General features: G+C 38.3%; 2 protein-coding genes across 3 annotated transcripts in view; one reads left to right on the plus strand and one right to left on the minus strand.

The window, feature by feature from the left end:
- Positions 1-16,551, plus strand: part of LOC129240267 (IQ and AAA domain-containing protein 1-like) — a 157,893-nt gene that overhangs the window by 121,865 nt on the left and 19,477 nt on the right. The window lies entirely within an intron of this gene.
- LOC129240268 (transcription factor AP-2-epsilon) overlaps positions 1-16,551 on the minus strand; it is a 116,641-nt gene that overhangs the window by 17,875 nt on the left and 82,215 nt on the right. For both annotated transcript variants that reach the window (XM_054875962.1, XM_054875961.1), the window contains exon 4: positions 9,063-9,270. In XM_054875962.1, the coding sequence (XP_054731937.1) occupies positions 9,063-9,270 (208 nt within the window). The remainder of the gene's footprint in view (positions 1-9,062; positions 9,271-16,551) is intronic.

Raw genomic sequence — 16,551 nt, forward strand, 5'->3', positions numbered from 1 at the left:
CACTCGGCAGGGTAATGTATTTCTACCATGAAAAAGCTTTTCATAGAAAACCATGTGCCGTTCGAAAGCGGCATAAAACTGAAAGTACCTCCATTTGTGGAAAAACATTAAGACGCGTACTAAAGTTCCCGGAATAACCAAAATATTACATTTTTCGTAAAAAGTGAAATATTGGGAAACTGTTTCGGTAACGATGCTCTAAAAAAAAACCCGTTTACAAGTGGCATAACCGCTTCAGAAGAGATGGAGAGTCCATTGAGGATGATGAACGTAGTAGCAGGCTGCCGACATCGAAAACTAATGAAAACATTAATAAAATGGAATTAACCACCAGAGAGCTTGCAGAGATCTTGAACAATACTTATGGATCCATTTAAGACATTGTAATTAATGATTTGGGTTTGCACCGTGTTGCTGCATGCTACATGCTGAATTTCATGTAAAAATACGACCGCGTTGATATCGCCAAATGTATGATTTCCGAGGCTGAATCCGACCCAAAATCAAACGCATCATTACTGGAAACGAGACGTGGGCTTATGAATACGACACACAATCCAGACATCAGGCGAGTGAATGAAGAGCTCCGAATGAACCAAGACCAAAAAAATCACGTGCTTTTCAGTCAAAAAAGAGAGCGATGCTCACGGTTTTTATGGATTATAAAGGTATTCTACACCCGAATTTTTGCCTAAAGATCAGACAGTTAAGTGCTATTATTTGGACGTTATAAGATGTTTACGTGAAGCAATTTGCCGATTAAGAAAGGACTTGTGGATTTTGCACCATGATGACGCACTGCCGCACTCGGCTATCATTATTTTGAATTTCTGACCAAGAACAAAACGAACACCATCCAACAGCCATCGAATTCACCTGATATGACTCGCTGCAATTTTCTTTCTGTTTTATCGAGTGAAAAAACTACTACGGGGAACCAATTTTAACAATTGAAAGGAAATAATGGGAAAATCGATGACGACTCTGATGGCTATACCGAAAATAGAGCTCCATAAATGATTCGAGAGCTGGATCAAATATTGGTATAAGTGCGTTGCAGTTGATGAGGAGTACTTTTTTAAAACATAACCACGGCCAACTTACGTCCTCTTTGCCGGCATCTATTTCATTTAGTTTTTATTTTGATGTTTCTCCTTACATTCGTGATAATAATTATCGATAACACAGAAAACACATTGTTGTATGTCGAAAAGTATTGTTATTAACTAGGATTATTTTATAATCTCAGATTTTGGGGAAAAAAATTTTGTGTGGGGAATCGGGCTTTTTAATTACGTATTTTGAGGTAAGCGCGAAAAAGTAGATCATCTACTTATATGTGAACGTATTATAAGATTCAAAGCAATATTTAATAGAAATTTTGATATGTTAATATATTATAATACAGGGTAGACCATGTATAATTTGCTTTTTTTTAGGCTATAAAAAAAAACTAATCAATATTTTTTCAAACTTTTTCGTTTTTGAAGATTGAATATTGTCATTTATTAATGAAAAATAATATCGTTCCAATGATTGCCACGACTGGCTTTGCAGTAGGCCATTCGATCAACCCAATTTTTAAGCAGATTTTCAATTGTCTGGGCTCCAATTTCATGAATGGCAACTTCGATTTCGTGTTTTAAAGCATCAATCGTCTCTGGATGGTTCGTATAGCATTTGTCCTTAACGGCTCTCCACAAAAAATAGTCCAACGGAAACCACTCGTTGAGCATGTCACGGTAACGCTCGCCATTTACCTTAACCGCGGCTCCGCGCTCATTTTCGAAAAAAAAATGGCCCGATGATGCCGCCAGACCAAAAACCGCACCAAACAGTGACTCGTTGTGGATGCATTTGCTCCTCTACAGTAACGTTTGGATTTTCTGAGCCCCAAATGCGACAATTTTGCTTATTGACGTAGCCACCGGTGTGAAAATCAGAAATGCAGAATAAGACTCAGACTTTCGTAAATGTCAAACCTTTAAGTAAATTATGAACACATTTGACATGTCTATATGGCCCACCCTGTATAACATCAATTCTTTTAAACAAAAAATTATGAAGTATTAAATTTTGCAACATTGGTAATAACAAAGATGCCGAGCTATTATTTTGTTTAAGAAATTCTGATAAGAAAAGTAATTGGATTAATCAACGAATCGTTAGAAGATGGCTAAGGGTAAGAGTATTCCCTTTCTTTGCCACAAAATGCGGATGTTAATTTCAAAGATAAACCTCGTGGCAATCAAATTAAAATTATTTATAGGTTATCAAGAAAATTCGCTTCAATATAATAATATTTACTGTGCTATTCACTATGTCTTTTGGCAAATAATGTACAAAGTTACGAATGTTTTTACATTCCCGCTACTCTAACGAAAATTTGAGCACTCAAAACAACAGATGGGAATTAAGTAGAACCCTTAGACAAGGTGACTGGCTGGACTTGGTTTCACTTGGTGTGTCCAACTGGCGCCAGTTAGCACGAGAAAGGAACGCGCTCTTTGTTACACTCGGCCAAAATCGCGCGCCAATGAAGAAGAAGGAAATATTTTTTTTAGTTGAATGTACCAGAAAGTGTACGTTCGTGTTTATATATAAGAAAATTTTTGCTTGCAGTTTTATAAAATAATGTACTGAGAATAGAAGCTGAACGGTGTTATCTTTTGTATTTGAGGGCTGGTAAACGGATTCGTTTATTTCCCCGAAATTACATTTTAAACCGTGAATTGACATAAAATGTTTCGCCTTCTTTTCATGCACTTCCCATCTTTAACTAGTTTAGAAAAGATAAGAAAATTTCACACAGCCGTTTAGTGAGTTACCGACGGTTTTTTTCTAAAGCTGCTTTCGTATCGATGAAACGATGGTGTGTACCCAAATTTTTTACAGATGTTCTAGTAAAGTTTGAGCACAATAGGGTTCAATTTGTCAGATTTGGATTTGTGGATTTTAGGTCTATAAGAAAGCCAGGTTTTATGCTATAGGCTCGTCTTCTTGTGTCTCTATCTGTGCGGCTTCACTTTGTTGCACTGTGTCGAGGTCGATCTTTCTTTCCGTTGTATGTTCTCGATGTATTTCTTTACCGCGTTCCAGCTGTCCTCGCGTTCGAGCATTTTGCTGATTATGTTGCTCGGTGCGATGTCATCAATCTGCTCCCTCAGAGTATTTCTTTCCGCGAGCCATCTATTACAACTAAAAAATGTGTGTTCAGCGTCACCGCTTCGCAGTATAAGCACTTGGAATCGGTTACCTTGCCCATGCGGTATATTTATCTTCGGAAGTAGCCGTGGCCCGAGAGGAACTGAGTTAAGAAGTAGTTCACTTCGCCGAAGTTCCTTTGGACCCATTTGTCAATTGATGGAATAAGTTTCGCCATCCATCTGCTCTCGGTTCAGTGTCCCAGTGTCCCAGTGGCTACCGCAGTATAGTTTGGCCTCTCCGTTCTGAGAAGCTAGTGATGACGTGTTTCTTCTTGGAGTCCCACGAATCCATTCCTTCCCGGACCATGAGGTCGACGGGTATCTGCCCTCTGATCACGAAAATTGCTGCGCCTGAGACAGTGCGGTAGGCTGAGGCAACTCTAAGTGCAGCTGTTCGTTGCACAGCCTCTAGTACATTGCGCATCGCTTTGCAGTTTAGCGCAATTCCCCATACTTCCCTGCCGTACAGGAGAATTGAGCTTGTGGGCGACATAATTAGCTTTCTTTTGCTCTGTGTTGGCCCACCGATGCTTGCCATTAATTTACTTAGCATAACCGTAATCTTTGCTGCTTTGGTAGCCACATGCCGTATCTGGGCCTAGAAAGTAAGCCTGCAGTCAAGTTGAATACCTAAGTATTTCACTACTTTTTGGGTCACTAAGGACGTGTTGCTTATTTGCATGCTGACCTCGAGTGGCATGTGACTTCGTGTCATTAAGATGACTTCGGTCTAATGTTTGGCGAGTTCCAGGCCGTGGTAATCAAGCCGTATTTGCGTCGTTATCATGACTTGATTCAGCTTCCTTCTAGCGTCCTCAGTGTCCCGAGCTGGTATGGCTGCCGCTACATCGTCCGCGTATCCCACTAGATATGTATCTTCTAGCATTTCTATGCTCAATATCTCATCATAGCTCAGATTCCAGAGAATGGGGCCGAGAATAGATCCTTGAGCTGCGCCAGACGTTATCGCTTTTGTTTTCTGTCCATCTGGTGTGTCGTACAGCAGTTCACGCTCACTCAGGTAGCTCTGGAGAATCCTTAGCAGGTATGCAGGTATTCGAAACCTTTCTCGTAGTAATGTCTATCCATCGTAGGCTGTTAAAGGCGTTTCGTACATCAAACGTTGCCAGGACGGTGATGCGGTTCGGGAAGTGGCGTCTGCCTTGAGCGCTGCTTACCACCTCCTCTATTGCGCCAAGGGTTGATTTCCCACGTCGGAAACCGTATTGCCTTGCTGATAATTCTCCTGCACTCTCAACATACTCTGCAAGCCTGCGCTGTATGAGTTTCTCAAGCAATTTGCCGGCGCTGTCCAGCATGCAAAGCGGACAAGCGGACCAAGCTGACGGTTGCGCTGGATTACCCTTACCCTCACTGATCAGCATCAGTTTCTGTTTTTTCCACAGCTTAGGGAAGATGCCTTGAGCGATGCATGCATTGTAAACATCGAGCATCACATCTGGTCGGCTTTCAGCCACAAGTTTGAGAGCCTCAGCTGGGATGCCATCTGGGCTTGGAGCTTTGTTTCTTTTGAGGCTTCTTCCCGCGGTTTTAAGTTTTTCCTCGGTGAAGGGTGGAAGCATCTCGTCGCCTTGGGGGTCTCGGTTCCCACACATCATAGGGTTCGTGGGGAACAGTCTGCCCACTATTTTGATGATAACATCACTGTCTAGATATACGGCTGTGGAGTTGGCGTTTAGTTTCCCCATTACAATTTTATAGCCCAGACCCCAAGGGTTGCTATTTAGATCTCTTCGAAGTTCCTCCCATTTTGCCTTTTTACTGGCGATAATTGCTTGCTTCAGCGGAAGTGCAGTTTCCCTTATGCTTCTGGATGATAGAACTCAGTGCTGGCTGAATTCCATCGCAAAACATTCACTTTGGTAATTATGTGGCCCACTTGAGAAAGCCTTACCCAGTACCAATTATCCTTTACTGTGCATAGTCTATAAGTACTGTTATTTTAAAGTGCAATGTATCTTTAGTAGCCCTGAGTTTAAGGGGTAGTTTGTTCTAATATGCGAACAATATAGACGTTAAACTGACGTTCAGATATTGCAGTGCAAAGTTGTTGTAATCGTGATGATTGAGAAATATGAAGTCAATTTTTGAAATGCGGTTACTTTTCAGAGACTATGATTTTGTGAATCATTATAAGACACTTGAACTTCAATATATTGTCGACTGATATCGAGGTTACACATATGTACGTATATACCTGGCAATGTTATTATACATCACATTGAGTTTTTTATTTATTCATTCACGATCAGTTTTAGCGTAGAGTTCACAGCCGTACTCGTATAACAACGTTAGTTGCAAATAAGATATCGCGATGACAAGTTTTGTGTGCATTGGTTTTAGGTGCATATACTTGTGTATGGTATATGTATGGATCTAGTTGCCGATTTCAATAAATCTCTGTTTTAGGATTTCGGAAAAAGAGAAATACGCATTTATACACTTAATATAGATACAATTTATACTAAATGAACTCAATTTCATTTTTTATGAAAAATATCAATCAGGCTCTTGCTGAGAACATTTTTTGACAAAATTCTGATTTGCTGTAATTATATGAGTATTGCACAAGTAATAAGCGTATAAATACCTACTTGTGCAAAACATATACATATGTATGCATGTTTTGTATATTAGTATGGCTGTGCATTCCAACATAGCTGCTGTAACGATATGATGAAACATTAGGCACAGGGATGAATGTACCAATGAACACGAGCCTTGTTATATGAATATGAACAAACGAAATATTTTTGGGGCGTTTGTTTAAACATAATTATGCCAATTAGAAATGTGCGAAGATCGCTAGGGGTTCTCTTAAACAATACCTGTGAAATATGATGCACAAATCGTACCTCGAAAACACCAGGTGTGTTTTCCCCTCCTCCTTCCTCCAGATATCAAAGTATCAGCCAATTTTGTGGAAAAATAACACCATTGATTCTAAACAAAAATTTACAAAGAAAAGATATCGAATGTGCCTTTGTGGACATTTTTTAACCGGGTTGTATTTTAATTTCTGTGTTTTCTTATATTTGAACACGCGAAACTTTACACTATTACCTTTATAAAGAAAAGGAGAGCATTGCATGGAGTACATTAATAAGGTAGTGAAGTATTTTTTGTTAATGGTGAATTTACGAGTATCTATCGTACATATGTCTGATTTTGAATTTCACATCGTTTTACATAGTGCACTTGTTTGTTTACAGATTTCGCTATGGCCGTGAGTCTCCCCAGGTTTTCTTTATTTCAGCCAAACGAAGTCTCCCTTTTGGAGGGCCTTAGATAATACATATGAAATGTTAAGCACTCTCGCTCGCACTGACAATATACCAGTTGAAACTTTTTATTGTAGAGCACCAACAACGCATTTAGTTTGAACCCAGGCTGCAATTCAATATTTGTTGGTTTTAGGCTTCATCGAATAAATTCGTAAAATCATAAATTATAATATACACATAGATAAGGCTTGCAATTGGTGAGCGAATATGGTTGTACAGTGATTTGACGCAAACACAATTTACGCATTTTTTGATAATTTCTCGTTCCACTGCTGAATGGCGCAATGCTCAGTTTCATCACAGGCCACTGTCTCCTAGGTCGACATGCTCAAAAATTGAATGTACCTCATTTCGACTATTGCAGAAGCTACAAAAATGGAGAGAAGTCTGTCAGATATCTTCTTTGTCACTGCCCTACGTGGCCTACCAGGTGGTTTAGATACTTTGGGTCATCTTTTTTGAATGATTCCTATGAAATTAGGGGTATAAGTCTCAGTCAGATCAATGGGTTCGCTCTTAAAACAAAATGGATGGACGAGTAGTAGTGGTAACCTGCTACTGTTGTATCCCAATGGATCGCTAACGGTCTAAGTATAGGTTGATTAAAAGACCAACTGCCACTTCCACCTACCTACCTATACTCAATTTCCGCATCACTATTACTTAAACTTGATTTTAAGCGTTCTAATAATGTCAACCGTAAATGCTGCTCATATTTTCGTGAATTGGTGAAGCAAGTCGGTACATAACTATTTCCATGCACGTAAAACATAGGTAAATGTAAGATAAGACTAGAAAGTAGAAAATTATATGAAATGTGATATATCTATAACCAAGTGAAACCCAGTCCTTCTCCACCTGATCTTTCCAAAGTAGAGGAGGCCATCCTCTTCCTCTGCAACCACCAGCTGATATCGCGTTAAATACTTTCAGAGCCGGAGTTTTTATATCCATTCGAACGACATGACCCAGCCAACGTAGCCGCTCGATTTTTATTCGTTGCACTATGTCTATATCGTCGTAAAGTTCATACAGCTCATCATTCCATTGCCTGCGATACTCGCCGCTGCTAGCGTGCAAAGGTGCAAAAATCTTCCGCAGAATTTCCTCTCAAACATTCTAAGGGACGTCTCATCGGATGTTGTGATCGTCCAAATTTCTGCGCCATACAATAGGACGGGCATGATTAGAGACTTGTACAGGGTTAGTTTTGTTCGAGAAAGGAATTTACTACTCAATTGCCTACTTAGTCCAAAGTAGCACTTGTTGGTAATCTATCTTACCTAAGGCTGGCATTATTATCGGTATTAACGCTGGTTCCTAAGGAGGTTGCGGTATGGATCGATACGCGAGTGCGCTGATTGTTTGTTTGATGACAGGAGGTACTTCGTTTTGTCCTCTTTTACCACCAGAGGAGAATGGTTCCGTGTGTAAGAAGTCCACGCAAGTGTGGAAAGCTTTTGATTGCCATTCACTTGGGTGTGGTCAGATCGATTCTTCCAAGCAGCTCACAACTTCCTTGCTTTACCCAAGTATCCTCTAGGTAGCTCCCAAACGCCCGTTGAAGAGCGAGCTAATGTGAGAAGGCGAGGCATCCCAGGATATGTGATTGTCGCCAATGAAAGCAATAACAAAGTCTTAGGTATACCCAAAGCTCACCGCTTAATATCGATCGCAAGTTGGTAGTCGATGCGCGTTATACCACTTATAGTCTGTGTCAGAAAAAAGAAACCGCGATTATTCATACAGTATAAAATATATATACTCGTATTTAACATTTGGACGATCACTTTATCCCGTTTTTTGTCGTCCCTCGCTCAAGCCGCGCTCGGAAAAGTCATCAATATTTTGTACACCTTATACCGCTGATTCCACATCACAACAAACTTTTTTGATTTTTTAATCACTTTGCATAATTTTTTGTATAAAAATACCGCCTTCTCACTCATTTTTGTTTGGTTGCGTTTACGGGAAAGTTTCGCACGACACTAACCTGAGTTAGCACTGGCGTCGTAGCCCTTGAGTGGGACTATTATGTAAAAAGCAGAACGAAAATATCTTGAAGTTACATGAAAAAAACTTGTTCTTTTCTTCTGACACAGACTGTATATATACTTAGTTTGAATCTTGAATGATTTATTTAAATCCAATTAAAGTGTTGATGAATTACATCACCCAATTCCGAGCGCCCAACTTTTTCATTTTAAATCTCATAAATTGTTTATAATGACTATTGTTAACATTTAAAATCAAAACTTATCAGACTAATTCTATGAGTATAACAGAAACTATGTTCTACTTTCTAGACCAGTTATAGAAACGTGGTATAATAATAATTCTTATTTCATTAGATGTTCCGTTTCTTGCGTTTAAGTTGGAAAAAGTTCTACATCTTTAAACAACTCTTTAACCCCTTTATAAGTATTTAGATCCAAAGTACTTCGTGCATGAGTATATTTATATTGTGTTTTAAAAATAGGAAAAAATTCAAGCAAATTCTAATACGTAGAAGTTCCAGGAAAAAAATTATATTATTTTACATATTACTTACTTTTGATTAGAGGTAGGTCCGCCATAAATGCAACGTTGTCATCTATGCCGGGATTTTGGACATCATCAACAGCATTTTGAAGTGCTTGATGTAAGGCTAAGGGATCATGCTCATGAGCTAACCGACCGCCATGTGTGGCTCCTCCTGATATTGTGCTCCCATATTCAGCTCTTCTGTCTGTATATGGAAAGCCATGAGACAGCTGTGCCTGAAACCAATTGAATATATTATAATTATTTTTGTAATTTGATATATAAATATTAGGTTATGTCGAAATTGCGGTTTAATCGGATGCCTGCGAATCCCTAATAGGGGTTTAGAAGCCAATGTCATACATTTCTGAAATATGGGTATCAAATGAAAGAACGATTTCTTTTTCGGGTTTGTGTGCACTGTCTTTCATTTGATCGCATTAGTATTAGTGAATTGTGTTTTCTAAAATCCGTTTATCTTAAATTTTAAATGGTTTTATTTCATGGTATATTTAAAAAGCTTCCGTATTGAATTTCGTTCATATTAAAAACGTTTCAAGGTGAGTTCCGGGACAAGTCCTGTTGGTTCCCGGCGTTTCGAACTTGTGCACTATCGCAAGATAGTCCCGCCCAACCCATTCGGCTACAATGGCCGTCCAACGCCCATGCTGAACGATTATTTTCTGCCAATAATGCGAGAACATCCTTTCTTCAGTACACCAACATGGTTTCACCAAGGTGACGCCACGCCTTACAAAGCCAGAGAACTCATGGAGGTGCTGCGTGATTTCTTTTCCAACAAACAAATAAGCCGTTTTGGTTACATATTCTGGTCGCCATATCTTAGCCCTATGGACTTTTTTCTGTGGGAGTACTTCAAAAGTAAAGGCTATTAATCAAATTCAGCGACTATCTTAGCACTAAAAGAAAATATCGTCGCGAGGTTAATGTCATTTCGACATCACTTCTCCAGCGAAAGGCACAGAGTAAGGAAGCCAGATTCCAAGAGTTTATCCGGCGTACCGATCAAAATTTAAAGGAAATAATTTTTGCAATAGTAATTTGTAGCATAATACTTTTCAATTTAACTTTTAATTCCTAATTCTGCACCGAACACCCTGGAAATTGTTTATCTTATCATCAAAACTCTAACCAAAAGTTTATTTTCCGAAATTTGCGAGTATGCGAAGAAATAAAGAGATGTTATTGTTGCTTTGGGATAGGGCAAACACAAGCAAACTGCACTGGCCCTGGTAGAAGGTAAACCTGCATCAGATGCGGGAAACCAGGGTAAAAAATAAAAGACTGCAGAGCAGCCACTAATTGCATAGACTGGAAACGCGACCTCACCGACCACCTGCCAGGGTCAAGGAGATGCCCTCTAGCTAAGAAGTGACGAGAGTACTCCAGGCAAACATGCATAAAAGTCGCACAGCAGACGTTCTGCTCGAACAGATAGCTGTCGAGAGAGAGCTAGATGCGATCAACATCAGCGAGCAGTACGGGCAAATCGCCAAAGGAAGCTGGTTTGAGGACGACGCAGAAGCTTCGGCATTCTAGTTACCAAGTGGTAAGTACAGTTGTCATCACACAGCACGCGGCCGACCGTTGCTACATATACGAGTATGCATGTATGTTCGAAATAAACGCTTTACAATGCTGAGCTGCTATCTTACGGTATTGAACAATTTAGAACGAAGCAGGATCCTATTGAGGATAAGGTTCGAAAGCTGGCTACAGATACGGTGAACCCAGAGATGGGTCTTCAAGTAATGCAGAAAGTAGTCCCGGGAAGAGTGTTTCCCCAGAAGGAAAAAAGGGATTGTTTTAGTGGCCACATCCTTCGACGCAGTAGACGACGGTCACTGTAAGTGCGAATGGATTTTGAACCCTAACTCACCCACCAAAAAAAAAGTATTAATTTTTAAATACTATACATATGTATACTGAAATCTTATAATTTTCGCATAACAATTTTTCATATTTAAGGTAAATTTGCAATTTTTAACCCCTGTTTCTTTGTTTCGTTTCTGTATTTTCTTAAATAAAGCTCGCATTCATAAATACGTATTGTGCATAACATACATACATACATACACACATTTTCGCTTATGAGTTTTAACATACATATTTATATAATATATATATATGAACGTTTGTGGAAGTAAATACCTACTTTTGTAATATTCGGTGGAGGAATTTTACTAAAAAATAGTAATAACAAACTTGTGCTTAAGATTAAGGGTTGCTAAAAGTGCTTTATCAACCAATCCCGCTTAAGTAGCTAACTGTTTTGGTATTATAAGCGGCGATACAACGAAGTGGTTCTGCCTCGAATTAGGCAAAGTTACTTACCCCAAAGGAAATTCCGTAAATAACTTGTTAATAAGTATGATCCTTAAAATGGAGTAGGTAAAAATATTGCAAGTATTTTGGTTGGAATGTTTTCTTGCAGCATAAAATGCGACTGCCAAACAAAGATAGCGGTATTCACGATGTAAGGCGTGTTCTCACACCAACGTAACTTCTTGGTAGCGAAATTATATTGGAAATATCTCTTCTCTTATATTTAGCAGGGACAAGAAAAACATTTCTTAATTACTTTAAATTCTCACTTATAATTAGCGCACTTATGCAATACGTGAGCACCAGGCAGGCAATGACAAATCTTCGAGTGTATTCCTACTACACATAAAATACTAGTAATGAGCGATAAACTGATTTTCCACTATCAGTGAACTAAGCGATTGCGATTTTTTAATCACCATGATTTTTGAATGCTGTGGTGATCTTCTTCTTCTTAATTGGCGTGATAACCGCTTACGCGATTTTGGCCGAGTTTAACAACGCGCGCCAGTCGTTTCTTTCTCGTGCTAACCGGCACCAGTTGGACGCACCAAGTGAAGCCAAGTCCTTCTCCACCTGATCTTAGTGATCGCTGTTTATAAATTTCCATAGGGGAAGAACTTTAGAAAATATAAACCTACCTGCCCCTGGAAAAACTATATCGTATATTTATTTGAAATACCCGTTCCCATTTGCTGTGTGTAAAATAAAAAAGTTACATTCGTATTGAAAGGTCGCACATTTCTTTGCTTCTGTAATACAATAAAAAATAGCTTAAAAAAACTAAAAAACACGCTTTTATTGCCAATCGAACTAAAAAGTATAAAATAAATTTTAATGACAAAGAGACCTATAATGAAGTAATAGCATATCGAATGATCAGTCATAGTCAACTACCTCAGAACAGAATTATAACAAAAATTAAGATACAAATAGAATAATTCAAATTAGAATTAAAAGCGTGGGATGCATTTTGCTTCACTTTCATAACCTTCTGTACATAGGTAGTTGCCAATAGAATGATTGTAATATTTACTATATCAAGCATCCCACGCTTTTAACTCTAATTTGAATTATTCTATTTGTATCTTAATTTTTGTTATAATTCTGTTCTGAGGTAGTTGACTATGACTGATCATTCGATATGCTATTACTTCATTATAGGTCTCTTTGTCATTAAAATTTATTTTATACTTTTTAGTTCGATTGGCAATAAAAGCGTGTTTTTTAGTTTTTTTAAACTATTTTTTATTTTCTACTTTTTAGTTCGATTAACAAAAATGCGTTATGCGTCGTTTACGTGAAGCAATTCATCTAAAAAAACCAGAATTATAGGCAAACAACTCTTGGTTTTTGCATCACGATAATGCACCGTCTCACACTGCACTCGTTCTTCGTGACCATTTCGCCAAAAATTCCACGCATATCGTTCCGCAACCACCGTATTCGCCTGATTTGGCTCCGTGTGACTTCTGGCTATTCCCAAAACTCAAGAGACCACTCCGGGGAACGCGTTTCGACTCGATTGAGGAGATAAAAGCTGAATCGAAGAAGGTGCTGATGGCTATACCGGAAATGGTTTCGGGGATTGGAAAAATCGTTGGCATAAGTGTATTTCATCGAGAGGGGATTGTTTTGAAGGGGATGAAACTGATTTACAAGAATAAATAAAGATTTTTCATTTTACAACCAAATTCACCTTACTTTTTGCCCACAGGTAAAAAAAGAAAATATTAATCCTGGCAATCCTAATAAGGATAATGGAAAACTTTTATCAAATTATTGCATTGTCATCGGTCCTTGATAGGTGTGCAAAATTTCAAGTCGATCAGATTTTTAGAAGCCAGTGAAAATTAAACTCAAAGATTCCGTTACATACATACATACATACATACATACATACATACAACCCGACGTAATAAAAGTGTGTTAAAAATAAGTAAGGACGTATCTCTATTTTCAGAAGTTCTACAGTGGGTTGTCGATTTAACGTGTGATTTTTTAAATTATACGATTTATTGGTTTCAGTAATAATGTCATTTCGGATTAATAAGTTGTTTGGCAAGAATCCTTACCCTCGTAAATAGGGGCTGCCACCTTAGGTATAGCTCGGGAGGAGTAGCATTTTCCACGCTGTGATGGGGAATCAGGCAGAATGCTTATTTGAAAGCGGCATTTGTTCGCCTTGTCGGTAGGATTATCGGGCGTTGTGGATTTTTTGAAGTACTTATTATATTTTAAGGCAAGACCACACTCCCATTATTCTTGCCCACTCACAGCTCCCTTCATATCTGAAGGTCGTATCATTATCCACAACCTATGGCCCAGTATTACTAAGTATGAATATTATTTATTTGCCTACGCCGCTACATTTCATTTTATTTTATTTTTTATTTTTTTTATTTGCTGTCATTTCGAAAGCGTACGTTTAAAAGTTTACCGAAAAATTATAAAAAAATGTTAGATGTTAAAAAAATTAATGAATCGTCAACCATAACATTTCACATGAAACTTGGACAAGATCAAATTCACAACTAGAGTGCACAGAGGGAAAATGGTCATTGAAATTTACGAAAGCATCACAGCAAAAAAATCACCGATCGCTTAGCGTGTTTCCTTTGGTAAGCCAGCTCAGTATCTCGACCATTTTTATGGCTATAGCAGTATTAGCAGCAGAAATAAACTAAATACTCGTAAACTACTGTTTTGGCAGTACAAAGAAGAAGAAACATAAACAGTTTGTCTCGTTCTTACGAAAGTTACGTATTTACTGCGGTATCCATATTTTTTCCCGCGTATATAATTGCCTACCACCTGATTGCTCCTTTGTTTGAGGCCTGCAATTTTGCTTTTAAAAAATCTATGCTCTTACCACCGTTTCTGCTTTGAAATAATTATTCATACGATTTTGTTAACAAAAAGTATAAATTTGTAGACATCTCCGTATTTACCATATTCGACCTGCTAAAATATTTTATCTGCTCAGGTAGTGATTTTTGACAAGTTTTTCCGTATCAAAAGAATGTAACATCTACAATTAAACATTATGAGATCAATATTTACACGTGCTCGCTTGAATTCTTTTGCTGTTATTCTACTGGCAATTACAATTAAAGTTTTACGTTTGTTTTGTTGAATTACGTAATGAGTTATCGGTAAAAGCTTTTTAAAGAAAGTTTGCTTTTATTTATAACATCTAATTAGCATTAAATAAAGGGTGTTTTTTTAGAGGTTAGGTTTTATGGCCAAGAATTTAGCTTTATTATAAAGATAAGGGTTTGCCATTATGTTTTAAAAATGATTTCGGGCAAGTGGCCGCCGCGGCTGGCTCGAATAAATTCCAGCCGAGAGGCCCAATTTTCGACCACTTTTTACAGCAATTGGGGCCGTATGTCAGCAATAACGCGCCGAATATTCTCTTCCAAGACATCAATCGTCTCGGGCTTATCTGCGTAGACAAGCGACTTCACATAGCCCCACAAGAAATAGTCCAGCGGTGTTATATCGCACGATCTTGGAGGCCACGCCACAGGTCCACGGCGCGAGATAATGCGCTCACCAAAAGTTTCCTTCAATAAATCGATTGTTGCGTTGGCTGTATGGCATGTAGCGCCGTCTTGTTGGAATCAAAGGTCGTCCACATCAACATCGTCCAATTCAGGCACGAAAAAGTCATTAATCATGGCTCTATAGCGCTCTCCTTTGACTGTAACATTATGGCCGGCTTCATTTTTAAAGAAATATGGACCAATGATTCCCTCTGCCCATAGAGCACACCAAACAGTGACTTTTTGAGGATGTAACGGCGTCTCAGCAATGGCTTGTGGATTATGTTCACTCCAAATGCGACAATTTTGCTTATTGACATACCCATTCAACCATAAGTAAGGCAAACCAAACTGAGCATAAATCAAGTGACAGCTGTCTAAAAGACCATCTACGAACTTGAAAACCTAACCTCTAAAAAAACACCCTTTACATAGTAGGATGTCTTTGTTTCATTCACGACAGCAATTTTTTTTGCATCATTTCCTCACTTAACCTACTCTTGCACTATTTCTTATTTCCAATTATTAAGAATGAAGAGGAAATTGTATTCTTTGAAGGGCACATGGTATTGGAGAAATATTGTATGAATATGCGCTTTGGACGAAGTTTGAGGGTGAAGGAGCTAAAGGACTAGGCACGTTGCAAGTCGTTAAAAAAGGCAGCTTGTTTAAGGTAATGGAACCAAGGGCTTCCATCAGTAGAGCTCTTTACACAACATCCACTGAGCCAATGAACATGATCTCAAATAGTACACCCATAGAGACTATGGGAAATCAATGTGTCGTAAGTACTGCTCTAAGTCTATAAGGCTATAAATTGGAATTGGAGTGGTCGGACTAAAAACAATTAGCTTGCATCTAACACTGCGCACCAACACTTATCTTTAACAAAGTAGATGACAGGGGCTGAAAATAGAACTGAATAATTTGCTGGGTTTTTAGAATTTAAACAAAACGTGGTATCTTAATAGAGAATGTTAAGAACAACTTGTCCGCGATCAAATTTAAATTTTTTACTTTGTTCATAACTATTACACTAGGTGTGTTCAAAACGGTTTGCACAAGGTGGCACAAAATTAATTACTCTATCGGAGAATCTATATTTTTTGAAAATAGCATCGTACGTCAATCATATTTGACACTTGTGAACTGGACAGCTGTCGTATACAAATAAACAAGCAATGGAGTGAAAACCCGTTCCCACAGATTTCCGTCACTCAAAATAATTTATTTTTATTTAGTAAAAAAGTACTTGTATTGTATTTTATGTATTTGACTGGTGTTATCTCTCAAAATATATGATCTGTTGGTAAAATTCCTGAACGAAGAACAAAACAAAATTAGTCTTCTGAAGATTCTTTGGAAAATATTTATTTTTTTATTCTACGGCAGATATTTTTTATGAGGAGCTTTTTCAAAGAAGAAATACATTCGGAGGTTTGCCATCGTCTGCCGAGCGGCGACCGCTATTAGAAAAAACGTTTTTTTTTTTTATTTTGGTGTTTCGCCCAGATTCGAACCTTGGTTCTCTTCGAATATCGAATCGGAGTCACGCACCAACCCATTCGGCTGCGGCGGCCGATTCTACTTAGTTGCTTCATTTTATTTGTGTTTCCAGCAGCT

The sequence above is a fragment of the Anastrepha obliqua genome, chromosome 3 (assembly GCF_027943255.1).
Source record: "Anastrepha obliqua isolate idAnaObli1 chromosome 3, idAnaObli1_1.0, whole genome shotgun sequence".
Taxonomy (NCBI): domain Eukaryota; kingdom Metazoa; phylum Arthropoda; class Insecta; order Diptera; family Tephritidae; genus Anastrepha; species Anastrepha obliqua.